General features: G+C 42.1%; 2 protein-coding genes across 5 annotated transcripts in view; both read right to left on the bottom strand.

Annotated features, from left to right (window-relative positions):
- specc1l (sperm antigen with calponin homology and coiled-coil domains 1 like) overlaps positions 1-11,573 on the bottom strand; it is a 60,194-nt gene extending 48,621 nt beyond the window's left edge. For all 4 annotated transcript variants that reach the window (XM_033043415.1, XM_033043416.1, XM_033043417.1 and 1 more), the window contains exons 1-3: positions 11,420-11,573; positions 9,664-9,856; positions 1,112-1,274 (exon numbers count right to left, since the gene is read on the bottom strand). In XM_033043415.1, coding sequence (XP_032899306.1) covers positions 1,112-1,274; positions 9,664-9,819 — 319 coding nt within the window. In that variant the 5' untranslated portion in view covers positions 9,820-9,856; positions 11,420-11,573. The remainder of the gene's footprint in view (positions 1-1,111; positions 1,275-9,663; positions 9,857-11,419) is intronic.
- A 4,884-nt stretch (positions 11,574-16,457) lies between these two features.
- bcr (BCR activator of RhoGEF and GTPase) overlaps positions 16,458-23,673 on the bottom strand; it is an 84,776-nt gene continuing 77,560 nt past the window's right edge. Inside the window, exons 21-23 of the mRNA XM_033043410.1 lie at positions 23,556-23,661; positions 21,221-21,383; positions 16,458-20,653 (exon numbers count right to left, since the gene is read on the bottom strand). Coding sequence (XP_032899301.1) covers positions 20,564-20,653; positions 21,221-21,383; positions 23,556-23,661 — 359 coding nt within the window. The 3' untranslated portion in view covers positions 16,458-20,563. The remainder of the gene's footprint in view (positions 20,654-21,220; positions 21,384-23,555; positions 23,662-23,673) is intronic.

Here is a 23,673-nt window from a genome sequence, read left to right as displayed (position 1 = left end):
CTATCATAACCACACTAGGGACAATTTACATTTATACCAGGCCAATTAACCTACAAACCTGCATGTCTTTGGAGTGTAGTTCAATATTAAATCTTCCTGAGTTTGTACAGGAACTTGATGAGATGAGATTTTGAGTATTTTGCTGTTTTGGAGTCCTAATAGTGTAGATTCACTGGTTTAGTTTCCGGGATGCACGTTAATCCCAAGTGGAGAGAGTGTGAGCGCAGAAAAATGACAGGGAAACATTGATTTATAAACTCTATTGAACATAACAGGTTATGCTCCATAAATGTTAGAATGATAAACCCAATGACTGTTTTGAGATATCAATGACTTTGTGGGAGCACTTTTCACTAGAAAAACTACAGTTGTTCAATATTTTCTCAAGGCTAGGCAATACAAGTTGGCCTTACCAACAATACCCACATTCTATTAAGGGAAAATTATCCCGTTTGTGGCAACTTAAGTTTTAGTTTTAGAGGTACAGCGAGGAAGCAGGCCCTTCGGCCCATCCACCAGCGATCCCCGCACATTAACATTACCCTGCACATAATAGGGACAATTTACACTTATACCAAGCCAATTAACCTACAAACCTGTACGTCTACGGGTGTACAACTTGCCACCTTTTATATTTAATGTCCCAACTGACGAAGGCCAGCCTGCCTCATGTCTTCTTTACCACCCAATGTACTTGTGTCATCACTGTCAGGAATCTCAATGAAACACAAGATTCTGATGGGACTGGACAGATTGGGTGCAGGAAACATATCCCAAAGCTGAGTGGCCTGTACCCCTGGTGGATGAGTCAGAGACCAGAGATCGCAGCTATAATACAAAGGGGAAGAGAGTTGAAAGGAACATGAGTAAAAACGTTCTTAGTAGCATGTTACTGGAATCTTTAATACATTGCCTGCGGATGTGATGGAAGCCTACAAGAGGAACTGAATAAATAAACATTGAGGAAAAATTTACAGAGCAATGGAGAAATAACCAAACAATGGAACTCGTGAACTTGTCTTGTGGAGAGCCAGCGTGGTCATGATGAATCTTCTCTTGTGCTGTAAACATTGTACTGTTCTATGAGAAATGTACATGAGCAGGGACAAACCTGCAGTGTTCTTTACTTTGCTATCAGCGTTGCTGCTTGATACAGTTGATGCAGAGCCCATCCCTGCAGATGACGGGAGGCAGACACCCTTCTTAGCTTTGGTCGTGTTGGTCAATCCACCAGGCCCGCCGGTCAACAGATCATCATTGCTTCTGCTCTTGGCCTATTGTACAAGGAGAAATCACAAACTGTTACAGGAAATTAAAAAAAACATTATTCCAAATTGCTCCAGATTAACTCTCAAAATATGGTAATGTACCAGCATGTCCAATTACAACAGTCTCATAAAATAATGCACGTTGAGTTGCGATATAATCTACCACAGTTTTGGGCAAAAGCAAATTTCAAACCACCTGTAATATTATTCAACTAAGATGGAAAGCAACAGGATTATTTGGCTGTTATTGTTAAATAAAGCCTAACTCAATACTGTTCTTTTCATTCATTTCCATCCACTATTTCCATTTTTAGTCACTCAGTTGACTAATAATTCGTGGTTATTGGCCTCTGGCTGACTCTTCTATATCATTGATGATGGCGAACAATGCCAACGAGGGAGAAGACAAGTAGAGTAACTGAAAAGAACGGAGAGGATAAGGAAAGACAAGCAGAGATGACGGAAGGAAGAGAGATGCCATATAAAGAAAAGATGAGGCAGCAAACCAGGAAGAGGAAAAGAGAGTGAGAGAGAGAGAGCGAGAGCGAGAGCGAGAGCGAGAGAGAGAGAGAGAGAAAGAGAGAGAGAGAGAGCACAGTAGGGGTAGAGAAAGAGAAATGGCAGGAAAGTGAAAAATATTGCAAAATGAAAAAGTGGAGCAAGAAAACAAAGACGATTGAGTGAAGGGGACATGGCAGACAGAAGTCCCCCCTCTCTCTCCACCCCAGGTGAAGGCCAAGTCCACTGTATACAAGTCAAACGATCCTGAAGGGTACAAGAAAGCTTGCTATGATCTCCATAAAAAAAATACCAAGAGATAATACCAGCAAAAATTGAGTCCCAGTATAATCATTCGGACACCCGTAGAATGGGGCATGGCCTGAATACCATCATTGGCTGCAAAGTTAAGTTAGGCTACATCGCTGGTGATAAAGTGCCCTAGCTGATGTACTTAATGCATTCTATGCAAATAAAGAATTTCACTATATCTAGGTACATGTGACAAAGTACCATTGGTCATTTCATTAAACTGAACAGACTCATCAGTAATGGCCCGACTCATTACCCACCAAATCCTGGCATCACATCACTCCAGTCCTCAAACAACTTCACTGGCTTCCCATCTCCCACCGGATCAACTACAAAATCCTGATCCTCACCTACAAAGCCCTCCACCATCTGGCCCCCCCATATCTCACTGACCTCCTCTCCCCCTACCAACCCTCATGGTCCCTTAGATCCACATCAGCCGGTCTCCTCTCCATCCACAAGTCCAACCTCCGCAGTTTTGGGGACAGAGCCTTCTCCAGGGCAGCTCCCAGGCTCTGGAACTCCCTCCCCCAACTGATCTGCAATGCTGTGTCCCTCACCATCTTCCAGTCCCGCCTCAAGACCCATCTCTTCACCTCTGCCTATCCTTAGCCCCACGTCCCCCTCCCTTTTCATCTGTGCATTAATTGCCTCATATTGTGTTTTGTATTGAATTCTGTCTTTACTTTGTGTACTAGTCATGTCTCTACTATTTATTTCATTCCCCTTACATGTTTTTCCTCTACCTGCTAAATTTTTGTAAGGTGTCCTTGAGACTCTTGAAAGGCGCCCATAAATAAAATGTATTATTATTATTATTATTACTTGCAGAATCTAATATACTTGTCTTGACTGTTATAGAGTTATTAGCTTCACATTTAATATCTGCCCCATTTAACTGAAGACCAGTAAAACCACTTTTAAATATAAAAAAGTTTTTGTAATGAGCAATTATTGTCACCAGATGGCAATGCATTCTTTCTAGACATCGGAAGATTATTTTACAACAATACAAGACGTTGGTGAGGCTGCACTTAGAATATTGTGTTCAGTTTTGGTCACCCTGCTACAGCAAAGATACCATTAAGCTGGAAAGGGTGCAGAGAAAACCTCTGGTCATCTGTATATGCCCAGCACATTGACACAATCGCAAAGAAAACCTCATCAACACCTCTACTTCCTCAGAAAAGTGAGAAGATTCAGTATGTCCCCGCCTCGATCATAGATGAGGCCCTCACATGTGGTTCCCCAGTATCCCTTAATTCCCCTCTGCAGAGTGGTAACAGACAGAAGGCCCCTGGTCCTCATCTTTCACCCCATCGGCCGTCGCATATAACACATCATCCCCAACATATTTGTCACCTCCAACAAGATCCCACCACTAGTCATATCTTCCCATCTCCACCCTTTTCTACTTTCCACCGAGACCGTTCCCTCCGCAACTACCTGATTCACTCATCCCTTCCCACCCAAACCATCCCCTCCCCTCCCCAGGTACTTCCCCTGCAACCGCAGAAGATGCAACACCTGTCCCTATACCTCCTCCCTCAACTTCATCCAGGGACCCCCGACAGTCCTTTCAGGCGAGGCAGAACTTTACTTGTACCTCCTCCAACTTCATCTACAGTATCCATTGATGCTAATGTGGGCTCCTCTATATTGACGAGACCTAGTGTAGACTTGCCGATCGTTTCGCTGAACACTTATGTGTTGTCCGCCTTGGAATATGTGATCTCCCGGTTGCCAAACATTTTAACTCCCCTTCCTATTCTGACCTTTCAGTCCTGGGCCTCCTCTGTCAAAGTAAGGCCACAAGCTAATTGGAGGAACAGAACCTCATATTTCACTTGGGCAGCTTGCAACCCAAAGGTATAAACTATGATTTCGCACCCCCCCCCCCCCCACCCCCCAAACTCGATCTTTCAGTCTGAAGAAGTGTTCCAACCCAAGACATTATTTATTCCTATTCTCCAGAGTTACTGCCTGATCCACTGAGTTACTCCAGCATTTTGTGTCTATCCTAACAATGCTGTACCCATTATAAAGTTTAAAAAAGTGGGCAGCAGAGTGGTGCTGCTGTTAGTGCCGCAGTCTCAGAGCTGCACAGACCCGGGTTCTATCTCGACTTTGGGCGCCATCTGTGCAGAACTTGCACTTTTTGAACGCTGCCATTTTTACATTAATGTTTAAATACCAATTTTAATTTAATCAATGGGTCACCAATGTCTTGTACAACTGTAACATAACATCCCAACTTCTACAATCAATACTCTGACTGTTGAAGGCCAATGCGCAGAAAGCTTTCTTAACCACCCCATTTACCTAAGACACCACTTTCAAGGACATTTTTTTTTAAATGAAACCTTAAATAAAGGTTTATGCTGCCTGACAATCCTTTCCATTCGTCGAACCTTTAAAAAACATTTAAACAGATATATGGATAGAAGGAGCTTGCAGGGCTAAGGGCCAAATGCAGGCAAATGGGACGAGCGCAGTATGCCAATTTGGTTGGCAAGGACAATGTGAGCTGAAGGGCCTGTTTCTTGTGGTATAGGAATAGATGCCCATGTGCTGAGTTTAACCCAGTGCAGACACATTGCTTGTGTTTACCAACCTGGAAGCTGGGAGTGCCGAACCAGTGAACATGATGAGTTGGACAGTCAGCAATGCACGGGCAGAAAATGCTACTGCTGAATAAATCCAAAAGCAGCACTGGAAAATAGGACGTCCTTGGGATATCACAATGGTAAATTGCAAACTAATACAGAATAATGCAATCAAATGCATTCCCATTCTGTACACACAATAAGGATACACTGGGGAGGCAAACTTGGCCCATTAATCAAATGCAGCGCGAAGCAGGTGCATTAAAATTTTAGGCTCCTTGTTCACAGATTAGTCCGTTCTCTCAAGCGGATGTGAATGATTCCCTGGCATTAATCGAAATGGCTGGGTAATTTTCTCATCTTTTAACTAATATTTTTCATTTCCTGAATTTTACTAGGCAGAATTTAAATGTCATATTTCCAACAATACTTTAAAAGTACTTCAATGATTGCAAGTTGCAATAATCAATCAAGTTGGTTAATTGCTGGACAGTGCTACAAGACTTGCCCTTTGGAAGGTAATGAACTAGCACAATGGACCACATCCAATCCACCTGTGGTAGAGGCATCCATACATGATATAAACTAAACTGACAACAAATAGAAATGTATTTATTACAAGTCACTAAGCAATAACATTTTCACAAGTTTAATAGTGATTAGATCCTTCCAATATTAGAATTCATCCTTACAATGATGATTTGTTGCATCGACATGCTTTTCCTGAAGTTCATAAATTATTCTATTGCATATTACATTTGATCACATGGTTATGCTTGCATGGTAATACTTGCATAACCCGCAATCTTTTACAAACAGAGCCAGCATTTTTTTCATTTAAAAATGAAAAGAGCACAGAACTATTTGATTTTATAATTTTCATAAACCCACTGAGCCTATAGTTAAATCATAATACCAAAGCCACATGCAATCAACCACTAAGCTATAGCTCTGTTCACTCGCTGTTAGCAGAAACAGTCAGGAAATGCAGAAGTGCGGTTAATTTTCTAGTCACGCAGTCACCAACAATCAGTCAGCAGATAAGCTGCAACAACTTTGTGACTTAACACTGTTCCAATTTCAACAGCATAGTACAAGCAGTAGGTATTTAATGTAACATTCACTTCAAGCTAGTTATGAAGACTGAAATAGAACCTAACATAGAACAAGCACAAGGTGAAAAGAAAATGCAAAACACTTGCTGGTGCTGCACCAGTTAAATTAATAGACTAATAGTCCAGAGCATACAATGACAAGGCCCTAATCTAAATCCCACTGCAGCAGACGTGGGATATGAATTCAGTTAATAACCTAGATAAAACAAAGAAACTGGCCAATGGTGAAGAGGACCAAAAATAATTAAAATCATAAAAAGCTGTCTGGCTCACTAAAAACCCTTGATATTAAATCTGATGTCTTTATACAGTTCTGGTACATGTGACTTCAGACCTACCAATGTAGTCAATACAAAAATTCTTTGAAGAGGTTCATTAAACTACAAAATTGTACCACATAGGAAGAATATCCCAGGCCACTGGGAGGACTCTCCCGACGCCGGAGCAACATCACCCGGCGAGAACGGCCTGGAACATCGGGCCTCCGTAGAGGCAACTGTGGAGGCCTCAATGGGCCCGACTATGGGTGAACTGGGGTTGGGGACTGGACTTCGTGCCTTCCCTCATGGTGGGAGCCATTGTGGGGGGATGTTCTTTGTGTTTAAGACTCTTATTGGTGTTATGTCTGTATTCTTTTTTTTGTGTGCTGCAAAATGGCAAAAAGCATTACACTTCACTACACCTGGGTGTATGTGAATGTGACTAATAAAATACCTTTGATACCTTTGAATCCAATAAAATAATCCTGGCATCAAATTCTGTCATGGCAAAGTCGACCTTGCAAAATCCTCCTTCCAAACATTTGAACTGGTATTAAAATTGGAAAGCTGTCTCGCAACTGGTCAACAGCACGCTGCAGTCATCCTCATAGAATCATGTTACAATGTGCCAGTCTCCTCTATCACAATTCCCGTGTATATCCTTGTTCCAGTAAAAGCACAGTGATAACACTTATGGAAGGGAGTGTCCCTAGAAGACCTCAACGTTGACTCTGGACCCAATTAATCCCAATGAGTTCAATCTGGATAAGGAAAACCTCCTCCTGATTAGTGCCTACCATCATCCCTCAATTGATGAATCGGTATTCCTCCGTGTTGATCACTTTGGAAAAAGTACTTAAAGTATCAAGCGCAGAGAATGTATGCACCTTCATTGGAAAGATTGCCGTGGTTTAATAATGCAGTTCACCATCAACAAAAAATGAGTAAAACAAGGTCAATGTGACATGGTTCTGTTCCCTCAGTTCCTTTCTCCTGTCCCCAAACACATTTTCAAACTCCCTCTTCTGCTTGACTATACAATTCAATGCGTGTCTGAATGCTATAATGTAGACAATACTATTCAGTATCAGTGGCTGTCTCATTTTTAATCATCCTGCTAATGGAAGGATGTAATTAGGCTGAAAATAATATAGATATGATTTTAAATGATGTCGCCAGGACTTGAGGAGCTGAGCTATAGTGAGAGCTTGGACAGGCTAGGATATTACTCCTTGCAGCACAGGAGGCTGATGGATGATCTAATAGAAGTGTATAAAATCATGAGAATATAGATACAAGTACATAAAGGAAAACAGAGTAACTAGAGAAAGAATGTGACTGCTCAGGAATCAATGCGGTCAACTCTGTGTGGGGCCACAGGAATTATTCCAGCATTTTGTCTATTTTCTTTCCACGATACTGACTGATGAAGGTCATGGATGAGTTGATTCAGGGTGTTCCGTCTCCATACTATATAACTCTATGACTGTTCAAAATTGGGAGGCAAATTCACTTATTCTGGCCACGAGCAGGAAAGGTCCAAATACAGTGCCCTCCATAATGTTTGGGACAAAGACCCGTCATTTATTTATTTGCCTATGTACTCCACAATTTGAGATATGTAATAGAAAAAAATCCCATGGTTAAAGTGCACATTGTCAGATTTTAATAAAGGCTATTTATAAACATTTTGGTTTCACCATGTGGAAATTACAGCAGTGTTTATGCATTGTCCTCCCATTTCAGGGCACCATAATGTTTGGGACACGGCAATGTCATGTAAATGAAAGTAGTTATTTTTACTATTTTGTTGCATATCCTTTGCATGCAATGACTGCTTGAAGTCTGCGATTCATGGACATCACCAGTTGCTGGATGTCTTCGCTGGTGATGCTCTGCCAGGCCTGTATTGCAGCCATCTTTAGCTTATGCTTGTTTTGGGTGCTAGTCCCCTTCAGTTTTCTCTTCAGCATACAAAAGGTATTCTCAATTGGGTTCAGATCAGGTGATTGACTTGGCCACTCAAGAATTTACATTTTTTTAGCTTTGATAAACACCTTTGTTGCTTTAGCAGTATGTTTGGAATCATTGTCTTGCTGTGGAATGAACCGCCGGCCAATGAGTTTTGAGGCATTTGTTTGAACTTGAGCAGATAGGATGTGTCTATACACTTCAGAATTCATTATGCTACTACCGTTAACAGTTGTATTATCAATGAAGATAAGTGAGCCAGTACTTTCAACAGCCGTACATGCCCAGGCTATAACACCCTCACCACCGTGTTTCACAGATGAGGTGGTATGCTTTGAATCTTGGGCAGTTCCTTCTCTCCTCCATACTTTGCTCTTGCCATCACTCTGATATAAGTTAATCTTCATCTCATCTGTCCACAAGACCTTTTTTTCCAGAACTGTGGTTGCTCTTTTAAGTACTTCTTGGCAAATTGTAACCTGGCCATCCTATTTTTGCGACTAACCAGTGGCTTGCATCTGGCAGTATAGCCTCTGTATTTCTGTTCATGAAGTCTTCTGTGTACAGCGGTCATTGACAAATCCGCACCTGACTCCTGAGGAGTGTTTTTGATCTGTTGGACAGGTGTTTGGGGATTTTTCTTTATTATAGAGAGAGATATTCTGTCATCAGCTGTGGAGGTCTTCCTTAGCCTGCCAGTCCCATTTGCGATTAGTAAGCTCACCAGTGCTCTCTTTCTTCTTAATGATGTTCCAAACAGTTGATTTTGGTAAGCCTAAGATTTGGCTGATGTCTCTAACAGTTTTATTCTTGTTTCACAGTCTCATAATGACTTCTTTGACTTTCATTGGCACAACTTTGGTCCTCATGTTGATAAACAGCAATAAACGTTACCAAAGCTGATGGAAACACTGGAGAAAAGACAAGGTGGTGATAGCTCTCTTAAACCTGCATTAAGGAGGCAATTAAACACACCTGAGCAATTACGACACCTGAGAAGCCATGTGTCCCAAACACTAGGGTGCCCTGAAATGGGGGGACTATATATGAACACAGCTGTAATTTCTACATGGCGAAACCAAAATGTAATAAAATACCCTTTAATAAAATCTGACAATGTGCACTTTAACCACATGTGATTTTTTCTATTACAAATCTCAAATTGTGGAGTACAGAGGCAAATAAATAAATGATGGGTCTTTGTCCAAACATTACGGAGGGCACTGTATGTCTGGACCATTTGCTTGCAATCTCACCTAGGCAGTACGTGTGACTGGGCTATTGCTTGCAGCCTCTTGCAGACTGGGCTGGATAAAGAGGAGAGGATGCACTAGAAACAGTAACTGCTCCTGTCCCTAATTAAAATTTGGCCCATTTTATTACCTATGTGCTCGTGTACACCAGCATTGAAAACCCGAGGAAGAAATGTTTATAACAGTCATTTAAGTTCATATCATTCTATTTTAAGTGTTAAGTCTCAGCTTGCAGAGATGCAGCCCTAAATGGGGAAAAAACAGAAGAATAACAGAGAATGAACGAGGAATAAATAGGTACAGCAATTATTTTGCAATCCACTAAATTGCAATGTCAACAGACAAGTTTTTCTACAACCAAAGTGTAGTAAACAAGTTACCTTCGTCAATGCTGCTGTTGCCCCGGCCGTTTTCGAGGTCTTTGTGACTGTATTCAGTGAAGAACAGTTGTCAGATTTAACTTTCTCAACAGTCTGCATTTTACAAGTGCCCTGGACTTTGGATGCCGCAGAAGCGGACCTGCTTGCCTTCTTCATGCTGTGCCTGCAGTTTGTTATGCATTTACAACAAAATCTGGAAAATAAAATGCACCTGTACAGTAACAGAAGTGGACAAATTAGGAACATTTGACAGTTGAAATCTACTCATGATAAGTTAATTTCAAATTCTTCATGTAGCTTGAAGCAATAAAATGTCAATATTGTTAAACTTCACCAACAACTCACGATCAAAAGAAAATAGGAGCAGGAGTAGGCCATTAGATCCCTCAAGCCTGCTCCCCAATTAATATGATCGGAGCCAACCTTTCTTCTCAACTCTTCTCGGTGCCCATTATCCTGAACTCCATTGATCTGTCAAAATATTTATCCTTACGATACGATACGGTGCAGGCTCGAAGGGCCGAATGGCCTACTCCTGCACCTAATTTCTATGTTTCTATGTTTCTATGATAGAACTTTATTGATCCCAGGAGGGAAATTGGTCTGCCAACAGTCATAAAACACAACCAGAGAAATGAAACATGAAATGAAATGTACTTAAAATATATCTAATGATCTGGCCTCCACCAAAAAAATCATGTTAGATAAAGTGTTTAAGAAGGAACTGCAGATGCTGGAAAATCAAAGAGGTTTCTCCAGCACTTTGTCTATGTTAGATAAAGTCACTAATTTCGTCTATTTTATTATTAAGTTTCTAATTTACAGGTTAATCAGCGTTTTATCTTTCAAATTTGAATATATCCTGTTGTACCCCCTTTATAATTGTGATATTATCAAATAAAGTCAATTAATTTTAGCTGACTGGGCAACAGCTTATTGAGTTGATAAAAAGGGCAGAGAGAATCACTGAAATTGTTTTCCTACAATGCTTCTTGAATATGGGCTGTGGTCAACGAGAGTTTTTATGGTGGTGTTTTGTGGGATCTTCTCAAAAGTTGTTCAGTGTGACATCAGTACTAGTCAGGAACTTATTGGTGAGCATTTCCCCTTCTTTCAGCTCCGTAAATAGCGAAGAACAGATTAAGGGGTCTTTCTAAATTAAAAAATATCACAGAATTGCTCATCTGGGAATTCCAGGACCCTCCTTATTGTTTGGAATGTAATGTCTGCAGGAGGGGCCTTCAGTTTGACCAGTGGGAGTGTTGCATATTGGGGCTAGAGAAGTGGATGTAGTGGATAGACACATTATGTAGTGGATAGACACAAAACTCTGGAGTAACTCAGTGGGTCAGGCAGCATCTCTTGAGAGAAGGAATGGGTGACGTTTCGGGTCGAGACCCTTCTTCAGACTGTGAATATTACGCGGATAGCATATTTTCAAAAGCAGTCACAAAAGTTTAAAGCAGGGAAAATGCCTTTCAGACCAACTAGTCCATGCCGACCAAGTTGTCATCTGACCCACTTGCTTGTGTTTGGCCATATCCCTCTAAACCTTTCCTATGCATGCATGTACCTCTCCCCTAACCCTCTCTACCCCCTAACCCACTCTCCCCATGTCCACCACTCTCCCCCCAATGCCCTTTCATAGCTCTACAGCCGTCTCTTTTTCTCTGTAACCCCACCCCCTTTCCGTTTTGTCTCCTCGCGGCACTCCTGGGCCTTTCGTTCTTATCGGACCGCGCGCCGCCTCGGTTACCTGTTGGGCCGGTGAGTGAGGAAGGAGCCGAGCGGCGGCCAGCGCCGCCCCGCATCCACTGCCGCCACCGCCGCCGCTCCGCCAACGTCACCCCGCAGTGGAAACTACGGCGCGCTTCTGACAGCGAGGGCCTCGCTGCTTCCCCGCGCATGCGCGCCCGCCGGGCCTGACACCGCGATGCGCATGCGTGTATCCTGGCTTGCCACCGCGATGCGCATGTGCCGGGTGCATGTGGCGTCGTCTGCCGCCTTTGGCCGAGCGACTCGAGGCTTCTCCTTCGGGAATTGGCGGCTCGTAGCTGGACACAGACTGTGCTTCTCCTCAGCTTCACGCTTGGGGAGTCTGCATCCTGCGGGCATGAACATTGAATTCTCCCAATTTTGTTAGCCCTTGCTGTCTCCTCCCATCCCTCAGCCCTCCTCATCCTCCTTTTTCCTTCCTTCTCTCCGCCACCCATCAGTCTGAAGAAGGGTTTCGGCCCGAAACGTTGCCTATTTCCTTCGCTCCATAGATGCTGCTGCACCCGCTGAGTTTCTCCAGCATTTTTGTGTACCTCAAGCAAAACCATACCTACTACCCAAACACACTGCCACGCGGCACGGAAGCTGAATAACCGTTTCTCCAGCGGGAATAATGGCCGCAGACCCGCCGCCCCGTATCGCTGAGACGTCGGAAGGTCTCCAGGGCGCTCAGGTTGCCGAACATGATGCTACGTTAAACAAATTTCTGCCTCCACATTGTCCTTATTCCCCCAATTCCCAGTATATCCATCTAAAAACCTCTTAAACACCAATATCCTATCTGATTCCATCACCACCCTCGGCATCTGGTTCCAGGCACCCACCACTCAGCGTAAAAAACATAGCCCGCACATCTTTAAACTTTCCCTCTGATCTTTAAAACTATACCCTCTAATACTTCACCTTTCCACCCTGAGAGTTAGTTTCTACCCTTTCTATGCCTCTCATAATTTTATTTACATTTATCAGCTCACCCTTCAGCCACCAATGCACAATCTTGAAATAATCATAGTTATTTCAATGCTCGAGGTCTGACGGTTAAAGCGGATGAATCAAGGCATGGAAAGTTACAGGACTAAGATGACGCAGCCATTACAGAAACCCGCCCTAAGGGACAAATACCTAAATGTTCCAGATATGCATATCCAAGATAGAGGTGAGATCAAAAGAGGAAAGGGAGTCACTTTACTGATTAAGGAATCATCCAAAATCAGTACCCCGTTCTGGCTTTTTCCCCATTCCTTGATTCCCTTAGCCCTAAGAGCTAAATCTAATTATCTTGAAAACATCCAGTGAATTGGCCTCCACTGCCCTCTACGGCAGAGAATTCCACAGATTTACAACTCTCTGGGTGAAAACGTTTCTCTTAATCTCCTAAATGGCTTACCCCTTATTCTTAAACTGACCCCTGGGTCTGGACTTCCCCAACATCGGGAACATTTTTCCTGCGTCTACCCTGTCCAATCCTCTAAGGATGTTATATGTTTCTATAAGATCCCTCACATCCTTCTAAATTCCAGCAAATATAAACCCAGTCGACCCATTCTTTCATCATAGTCAGTCCCGGGAATTATCCTGGTGAACCTACGCTGCACTCTCTCAATAGCAATAGGAGACTAAAATTGCGCACAATACTCCAGGTGCGGTCTCATCAGGGCCCTGTACAACTGCAGTAGGACCTCCTTGCTCCTAAACTCAAATCCTCTTGCAACGAAGGCTAACATTCTTCACTACCTGCTGTACCTGCATGCTTATTTTCAGTGACTGATGTACAAGCACACTCAGGTCTAGTTGCATTTCCCCTTCTCTTAATCTGACACCATTCAGATAATAATCTGTCTTCCTGTTCTTGCCACCAAAGTGGATAACCTCACATTTATCCAACTGGTGTTTGTTGACCAAGGCATGCAGCTCCTCCAGATCTTTATTGAGGGTCAATTTTAGACTTTCAGGCTCTTTTGATTCTTCCCAATTGTAGGAGTGAAATGAGTGTGTGGCCAGTGTAGTGTGGGTCTCTGATGAAGCTGGCTGGAAAGCATGCATAGAACGCATTGAGCTCATCTGGGAGTGATACTTTGCTGTCGCTTGAGCTGCCGCAATTTCACCTTATAGGGAGTGATGGCATTCAAGTCCTGCCAGTTGCCGAACATCCACCTCATTCTCCAGATTAGAGCGGAATTTCAATTTAGCATTTTTGATTGCCTTATCAAGGTCATACCTGGACTTTTTGTGTACCTCTGCTTCACCAAATGCCCAGAATTTGATCCTCAGAAGAATGGTTCATCCAAGGCTTAGGACTGGGAAACACTCAGTTGGTTTTCGTAGGAACACACTGGTCCACACATTTTCTTATGAAGTCTGTAACAACAGTGGAGTATTAATTCAGGTATGTTGCTGAGTCCTTGAACAATGTCCAGTCTACCAACTCCAAGCAGTCTCGTAGTCATTCTTCTGCCTCCCCTGACCAGCTTTGTGCAGCCCTCACCAATGAAGGTGTGTTCTTTCTACATGCCGGAAGAAGCACAACTAAGTGGTCGAATTACCCAAAGTGAGGGCGAGGGATGGAGCGATAGGCAGCCTTGATGGTTGTAGAGCAGTGGTCGAGGGTGTTTAATCCTCTAGTGCTGCAGGAAGCAGGTTGGTGGCAGTTATTGGGTGATTTCTTCAGGCTGGCTTTAGTGAAGTCCCCGGCTATGATGGTGAAGCCTTTCAGGCTATGCCAGCTGGTGTTTGTTGACCATGGTAAGCAGCTCCTCCAGTGCTTGGTGGACGTCTGGGGTAGGATGATAAGGGGAATTCCCTCGGAAGGTAGAATGGGCGGCACTTCACCGCCAGGTGCAGACACCAGGACTTGGACAGGACTGCCACGTCTGAGCACCACGAAGAGTTGACCGTGAAGCAGACGCCACTGCCTGTCTCTTTCCCCGATGCCTACGTTCTGTCCATGCAATGGATGGAGAAACCTTTGGCTGGATAGCTGAGTCTGGGGAGCTGGGGGTGAGCCATGTCTCTGAAACGGAGCACACAGCTTTCCCTCCTCTCCCTTTGATAAAGCAGCCTTGCCCTTTATTCCCGATGGGGAGGGGTTGGTTTTCTCTTGTGCTTCAACCTTACGTAATCCTGCCCGTCAGCCACGTTTCCAGACACAATAGAGGCCTCCCTGGTGTTTCCAGGTACTGCACTCATGCTTCCTGCGATCCTCTGCGGGGTTGGGGATTCCACTGCGATCGGGTATTCCCTTAGTCGGCAGCTTGGTTGCCATTTAAATGGACAAGCAGCTTATCAGTTGCAGCATCAATTTGTGCGGTCTCTTTTATCCAGATAAGCTCAGAACAGCTATATTTGATTCTGTTCTGTTTGCTGCTTGCAACAGGGCGCCACAGCCAGGCACCATCTTACCTCTTATCCTGTTTTTGCCTTCCTGATTTCCCTCTTGTATACCCCTCCATTTCCTGTTAGAGATTTGATTGATCCCAGTCTTCTGCACCTGGCATATGCTTCCCATGTGGCATAGGTTTAAGGCGAGATTTAAAAAGCACCTGAGGTGCAAGTTTGTCACACAGAGTGTGATATATGTATGGACCAAGCTACCAAAGGAAGTGGTAGAGAAAGGTACAGTAACACCATTTAATAGTTCCAGCTGGACCCCCTGCAGTTTGCATACCGGGCAAATAGATCAGTGCAGTCAACCTAGGCCTGCACTTCATCCTCCAGCACCTAGACTGCCAGGGGACCTATGCAAGGATTTTGTTTCTAGATTTTAGTTCTTCATTCAACACCATTGTGCCAGAGCTACTGCACTCCAAACTCTCCCAGTTGACTGTGCCTGAACCCCTGTGTCAGTGGATCATCAACTTCCTGACAGACAGGAAGTGGCATGTGAGGCTGGGAAAGCTCATCTCAGACCTGCAGACCCTGACCATAGGAGCACCGCAAGGCTGCATACTCTCCTCTCTCCTTTACGCTCTACACCAACGACTGCACCTCCACAGACTCCACAGACGCCACCATCGACTCCACAGTCAAAAAGACCCAACAGAGAATATACTTCTTGCGGCAGTTGAGAAAACACAATCTGCCACAGGCAATGATGGTCCAGTTTTATACATCCAGGACATCCGGAGGCTGCAGCGCATCATTCGATCAGCCATGAAGGTTGTTGGCTGCAACCTTCCCCCCATCGATGAACTGTACACTGCAAGGGCCAGGAAGCGAGCGGGTAAGATCATCTCTGACCCCTCTCACCCTGGCCACAAACTCTTTGAAGCACTTCCCCCTGGAAGGCGACTCCGGACTGTCAAAGCCACCACAGCCGGACATAAAAACAGCTTTTTTTCCCACGAGCAGTAGCACTACTCAACAGCGAAAAGTCTAAAGCCTCCTTGTGCTCTGGTATTTTATTGAATTCTTCACATGTTTAAATTATGTTTTATTTTTAATTGTCTACTGTATATCATGTTGTTACCTGCGAGCAAAGCACCAAGGCAAATTCCTTGTATGTATACATATTTGGCTAATAAGATGTATTCAATTCGACAGTGGGACAAATACATGAATAGAAACCTTTGGTGAAATATTGGTATTGCACATGCAGGCAGGACTAGCTTGGTTAAACAACCTGGTTGGCATTGATGAATTGGGCTGAAGGGCCTGTTTCCATTCTGTCGAGCTCTATCACCTGGGCAGTTGTAGTACTTGAAGGAGATTAAAATGTTACTCTCTACTTTGGGCCACTGACCAGATTGATTTTTTTAAATTAGGCGAGTGTGGGGATGCCATTTTATGAGGTATTACAAAATATTCTTTGGGGATTCAGATTAAAAAAGCCTAATATAAGCATATATTACAATCCAAGCATATATATTTCTTCACAAACCCATGTTGATAATCTTTGCTGTGCAAGTACTTAGTTGACCTGAGTGCAGGAACAGTTTTTGTAACATTACAACAATTCTTCTTCACTCACCAGCAGCTGATTAAATTGGGATTAAATGAGAATTACCACAAAACGTCAAAAATATAGATAGATTGTTTTTAATTTCTCATTGCTGTGTACAAACAGGGGTTACAAATGCCTTGGGATTTCTTCAAATACACATCCCCCTCATGGCTAACCACCTTTGGAAAGTGACAGAAACTGAAATCAACAGTTGAAAGAGAAATCAAAATTGCCTGTCTCCTTTCCATCTTCTCCCACTCCCACCACCGGTGGGACAACGCAATTCATACAGAATAATCCTTCAAAATTAGAAGAAATGTACATGAAACAAAGAGTAGATAGTCATAGTAAGCAGTGCTACTGTAGGATGAACCAACTCTAACAGAATACACTCACAAAATTTGTCAATTCAACTGACAATCAAAAATGCTGGGAACCATTGGTTTCTACACAAGACGTAAGTACTAATTATATAATTTAATCTTGATTATTTTAATAAATAACTCTAACCCACATTCCTGAACTGAGCAGGTGTCTGAAAAATTACAATACATCAAGAGTGGGTAACACGGGTTTACAGTCATTTGATGAAGGGGATAACCATGTCTTTTAACAATATAATACAATGTTTTAATCAACCTTTGATTTCCCATTCTACAACTTTTAAATTATTGGCAAGTCTTTCATACAATGCCTGATAAAATTCCCATTGTTGATTTTAGATCACCGCTGTCAGGTTGAAAAGTAACAACACTGGATAATCGCCAGTAAATGTTTAACACCAAAAAATATCAATATTTAGAACTTACTGAATATTTAGAACTCACCCGAAATACATTTATGTTGGCGTATAAATGTTGCAAGGTTTTAGCTGTTGAATGCAAACAGGTTTCAAAATAAATGTTCCTGTTTTACTAATCCCAGCATTACGTTCTAAATGCTCTTTCAACAATACTGACAATATGAAGAGTGCTGTTGTTTGTCTTAAATATTTGTAGCTTTAATTTCTGCACTCATGTCATGAGGCACTTCAATTATACAATAGCTGAGCATGGATTTTCACCTTTCCATTAAAAAAATTAATGATCAAAAGTGGCATGACATGGATATTTTGGAGCAAAATATATAAGGGCAGGTCACGGCTATAGACACACATTTGAAGGCGAGAACATACATTTTAAGAAAGGCATGTTGAAGCTGCTGAGTGAATTGTAGTATATATTTGCATCTGACTTTGGACATCGGTGGCACTAACAAAATATTTCACAACAGAGAGGTGACGAAAACTGATTTATATTTGACACATCAGCTTTTCTGTTTCAGGTCTTGACTCTTCTGAGATCCACTGATGTCCATTTATTCTACTGTCTTCTGAATTTCTTTCTCAAACATTGTCTCCTTATTATGCACAATTCTTTTTCCGATACTTGAGCAGATGTGAGATGAACGGGTCCCACTGCTGTTGTGATTTTTGATGATTAAATCAAAACAACTTTCCAACCACCCTGTGACATTGCCCATCTCTCCCTCCCCCATCTCACTGACCTCTGCCTACTCGGAGTACAGCAGGGGGGAAATGAGGGGAAGGGTAACATGCCCGACGTCTGGAGTACAACATACAGATTTTCTTTTTTATGTTTACGAAGAATATATTTCCAGTTGTGACAGGTCAATGAAACTATGTTAAGTTCATGCCTGGGATGCAGCTGTCGTCTTATGAAGAGAGGTTGAACGGATTGTGGCATTGGAATTTAGAAGACTCTAAGTGGTGATAAGATTCTGAGAGGATGTATACCTTAATGAGGGATCAAGAATTAGGAGGCATTGTTTCAGAATAAGGAGTTATGCAGTTGTTCATGAATCTTTGGAATTCTCTACTCTGGAGAGAGGCAGAGTTATTGATTATGTTCAAGGCCAAGGTACACAGATTTTTGGCCTGGAAATTGCAGTCCAGGACATACAGAGCTGCCAGGAAAGCAGTAACTGTTGCAAGAACAGATATTTTGCAATTTTACTGCTGAGGAGGACATGTTTCATACATTCATGTAACGTATGGTTGAAATGGATATTGGTGCATTTTGCTCCTGAAATAAGGGCAGTGTTTTCTAGTGACGTACATTCCATATTTAAAGCAGATTCAAATAAAATCAAATTGTTAAGACTTGCAGACAGTCTCCTGCAGGAATGACGATTCTTATACAATTGGTCCCAAAAAATAATATATTCAACATGGATCCAAACAAGTTAACATTATGTTGTTCATGATGGAATGAATCTTAGTAACCAGCATTCATTACCTCATGACTGATCTGACTGTGAAACCAGATTAAAAATAGTGAAATTAACCACATCTGGTTACATACATTGGAAAATATTCAAAGGGAACTGAACCAACTAGAACAAACTTTTACTGACATAAAGAAACCCTGGAAATACTCAACAGGGTTCAGTAACATCTGTGGAAAGAGAAACAAAATTACATGGAAAAACCCCAGTGAAGGAATGTGTCTGTAGAATTGACCCCACCAAATCAGTTCTGTTTGTGTGTGTGTTTTTTTTTTGGGGGGGGGGGGGGGGAGAATTAAACTCCCGTGAGAATTAAAATCTGTGCAAATAAATTAGTCGTCCATGAGAAGTTGCACCAGGGAGCTGATCTCAGATGGTTGGTGGACTGTGGAATTGAACACCAGCAAGAATTGACAACAATTTTCATAAACAGCTACTGTAAAATGGTAATCTCTTTGTTTCTTCACAGCAAATGTCTTGCATCTTCTCAGTCAATTGCCATCTGGTGGTTGAAATAATGCGGACCCTTTAACTTGAAACAATGTCAGTTTGTAAAGTGGAAAAGGAGATTGGTATTTGAAAGGCCATGCATCTCAATCAGAAATGTGTGGCTATCAGAGGGCATGTGGCAAATGTTTATTGTGCATCTATGAAGATAACATATTTCAATTTTCTGAAATATCTCCTGAATCAGGTACTTCAGATTTAACATCAGTGACTGGAATGGTTAGGAGTATTGTTTTTCAGATTTTCATCTTTACAGATTGATTACTTGGTAGGAAAATATCAACTCCACAGTCCTATCTGCGAACAAGTTTCACTCATCAGAAACTCTGATAAAGCCAGCTTCAAGAAAAAACATAACAGAAATGAATAGCAGGAATTTAAGTATCTAAATGTATTTAACATGCCTGCATGTTAACTCTTTTTCTTTTATTATGAGCGCAAAACTAGTATTTACTGCCTATTTCTAATTACCCTTGGTGGTAGTGAGCCATCTTCTTGAACCTAAACAATAACAGTATATTAAAACTGAATGGCCTGCTAGGCCATTGCAGAGATCAGCCCAGCTGGTGTGAGATTGGAGTCATATGAAGGCCAAATCCCCTTCCTTGAAGTTCACTAATGAACCAGATGAGTTTTTATGACAATCTGACAGTTCCACTGTCACCACTGATACAGGACTGGAATGTTTTAATATGGCAAGAAATTGGTGCTGTTGGTAGAAGAAAGTTGCTTTCCAACAACAACCAACTGCACAAAGGGAAGCACAACTGTTGGCACTGTGCTGTATGCTCTGCCGTTATTTAAACCTGTATGCTGCCCTCAATAGATTAGAGAACATAAAATACATGAATTACACTTCTGGCTTTCAAGAGCATTCATAAAACAAATGATCAAACTTTTACAACTGAATGCTTGAGTTAGTTAATGCACTGATACAACTCGGGCAGCATATTTGTCCGAGGAGCTTCTCCGTAGAAATGGTCTGCCCACAACTTAAATATGGTTGCGTCCCATCCACATTTGTTAATTTCAGGTCGCAAACTGAACAGGAAACGGTGATTGTGTCCCTATTCATAAAGGGGCATATAATTAACAAAAAACCTTTAGATTTTCCATCTCCTTCATTCTTGTATACCTCATTATAGATCCTTATAGCATAAGGAGTGCCTTTAACTGCCTAATGAAAATGAATACCTCAGCTTGTAATAGGTTCATAAATAAACTGTACTCATGCTTTCCATATTCAGGTTTGCCGTAAAACACAGAGCAAAGACGGTAGATCAATCAGCACAAGGAACAATGATTGGATATCACATTGAATGTGTGATGGAGGTGAGCACTATTTTGTTGTGTTAATGGCTTTCTGCTGCAATTGCACTTGGCCAATACCTCTTACACTTCAGTTGAAAAGAGGATGCTCTGTCGTTTGCTGTCTGGAGTAGGAATGGTTTCTAGCTGCAGAAAGTAGAGCAGTACTTGCACCTGCAAGAAAATAGAAATTCTTAAATTAATCGCAGAGACGAGTTTATCAGATCTTTATCATAAGATGAAATTCTGACATTACGTCAGCAAGCACTGAGATTTTGATTACACAATTTGTCTAATATTTCAAGTTGTTAATATGATAGGTATTACTGCTGGTATAATTAATGGATATTATGGCATAATTCAGCCCCATCAGAAAAAGTTGTTGGCTTTCAGGACTAATAAGGTAGGGGATTTTAACTTTCTCAATATAGGCTGGGACTGTCATAGTGCAAAACGTTTAGATGGGGTGGAATTTAACAAATATGTTCAGAAAAATTTTCTTTAACAATATGTCGAGGACCTAACACGGGAGGGGGCATAGCTTGATCTACGCTTAGGAAATTGGGAAGAGCAAGTGTCTGATGTGTTCGTGGGTGAGCCTTTTGGGACCAATGACGACTGTTTTATTAGCTTTACTTAGCTTAATTAGCTTTAGCTGTTTTTAAATTGTAATTTAATTAGCTTTACGATAGTTATGGATGAAAACAGACAAGATAAAATTCTGAATTTTGATGATATTACCTGTGACATCACCTCCAATGACCAGCTGTCTGCCATTGTGATTGCCTGGGTTGGATTGGTGGGTATTTTGCTGTCTTTATCCGAGGGCCTCAACAGAGTGGGTCCGAAAACAGTGGCCAAGTTATGCAAAGACATCTTGTTGATCTGTTCCTTCTCTGCCACCCTGTGGCAGAAAAACGAGTGAGCATCCAAACTGACTGACAACAACAATTATAGCGTTCCTTTTCACTTTGGGGAATCACTTTTAAGATCTTATTTAAATATGTTATTTCCAGTTCCATGGCTACTACAAATAGAAACAAGCTTGGCTAGGTCAATGTATAACTTTAAGAGAAAAAAATAATTAAGATTCTGTCACAGGGAGAAATAATCTGGTGGACAGAGGAAAACATTCAATCATGTCCTCAAATCCTCCTTGAGGAAATGCAACATCCCTACAAATTCCTGGAATTTCTGACTCATTCCTGTTCAAAGTGGAGATGGAGCACTGGATGGTATTGAGAACCACAAAGCACATGGAAAGCCAAGAGTAAAAAGTGATTCTTCCATCCTGGAAATAAAATTAATTCCATAATTTTGAGCTAACTAAGTCAACAAAGGTAGGAGAAATATTATTTCCAAGGGAGGAAGATAGAATAGTACAAGACAGGCCCGAAGGGCCACAATGTATGCACTGAACATGATACCAAGATAAATTAATCTAATCTGCCTCAATATGATCAATACACCTCCATTTCCTACACATCTATGTGCATATCAAAAAGCCTCTTAAATGGCACTATTGTATCTGCCTCCATCACCATCCCCAATAGCATGTTCCAGGCACCCATCGCTCTCTGTGTAAAAAAGCTTGACCCACATCTCCTTTAAACTTTGCCCCACTCACCATAAAGCTATGCCCCCTATTCTGCACTTGTACCTTATCTATGTTTCTCATAACTTTATATACTCGGGTCTTGCGCAGGATTCGACCTGATATGTTGACCACCTATTTGTCTGATGTTGCCTGACGCACTAGAGCAGTGGTTTGCCCATTGTTTCATAGTGGATGGGTTCCATAATGGTGAAAAAATCTGAGGTAACTCACTCCTTTAGCACTTAAGGCTGAAGATATTTGCAGATGCTTCAGTGCACTATTTGAACTCATGTACTCGTCTCCACCAGGGCCTGAGGTGGCCCGTTGTCTTGTCTAACACATTTCATTGTACCGTTGACCCTGTGTTAATCTATATATGACAAATCAAACTAAACTGAACTAAAGGTACATTTATGGAGTTGCCACTTTCTATTTTTATTTAACATTCCACACAATTATTTGAGACATAGTTTTGATCTGAAATATTGGATATGACATCATCATATCTCTTAGGGAGACAAAAATGCTGGAGAAACTCAGCGGGTGAGGCAGCATCTATGGAGCGAAGGAATAGGTGATGTTTCGGGTTGAGACCCTTCTTCTCTTGATTCCTTTAGGCCTAAGAGCTAAATCTAACTCTCTCTTAAAAACATCCAGTGAATTGGCCTCCACTGCCTTCTGTGGCAGATAATTCCACAGATTCACAACTCTCTGGGTGAAATTTTCCACACATTATTCTTAAACTGTGATCCCTGGTTCTGGACTCCCCCAACATTGGGAACATTTTTCCTGCATCTAGCCTGTCTAATTCTTCAAGAATTTTATATGTTTCTATAAGATCTCCGGTCATCCTTCTAAATTCCAGTGAATATAAGCCCAGTCGACCCATTCTTTCATCATACGTCAGTCCCGCCATCCTGGGAATTAATCTGGTGAACCTACGCTACACTCCCTCAATAGCAATAATGACCTTCCTCAAATTAGGAGACCAAAATTGCACACAATACTCCAAGTGCGGTCTCACCAGGGCCCTGTACAACTGCAGTAGGACCTCCTTACTCCTAAACTCCAATCCTCTCTAAATGAAGGCCAACATGCCATTAGCTTTCTTCACTGCCTGCTGTACCTGCATGCTTACTTTCAGTGACTGATGTACAAGCACACCCAGGTCTCGTTGCACCTCCCCTTTTCCTTATCTGACACCATTCAGATAATAATCTGCCTTCCTGTTCTTGCCACCAAAGTGGATAACCTCACATTTATCCACATTATACTGCATCTGCCATGCATCTCCCCACTCACCCAACCTATCCGGGTCACCCTGCTGCCTTATAGCATCCTCATTGCAGCTTACACTGCCTATACTCTCTCACTACTGCCATTGAACCGTTCAGGCACCAGGAATTTATACATTTTAGATTCACACAGCTGGTTGTGTGGTAGAGGAAGCATTGGTGACGATAATTTGCTCTGACTCACCTCTTCAAATGATCCAACAGGAATGAGAAAGTGGTGAAATTGGGTTCTGGCAGAGAAAGTAGGAGGTTGAGCATACAGCTTTCTTTAGCAACCGGATCAGACAACGCTGAAAATGAAT

This window comes from Amblyraja radiata, chromosome 25 (assembly GCF_010909765.2).
Source record: "Amblyraja radiata isolate CabotCenter1 chromosome 25, sAmbRad1.1.pri, whole genome shotgun sequence".
NCBI classification, from domain to species: Eukaryota; Metazoa; Chordata; class Chondrichthyes; order Rajiformes; family Rajidae; genus Amblyraja; species Amblyraja radiata.
Note: the sequence above shows the minus strand (reverse complement) of the source record. Positions and strands in the feature narration are given on the sequence as shown.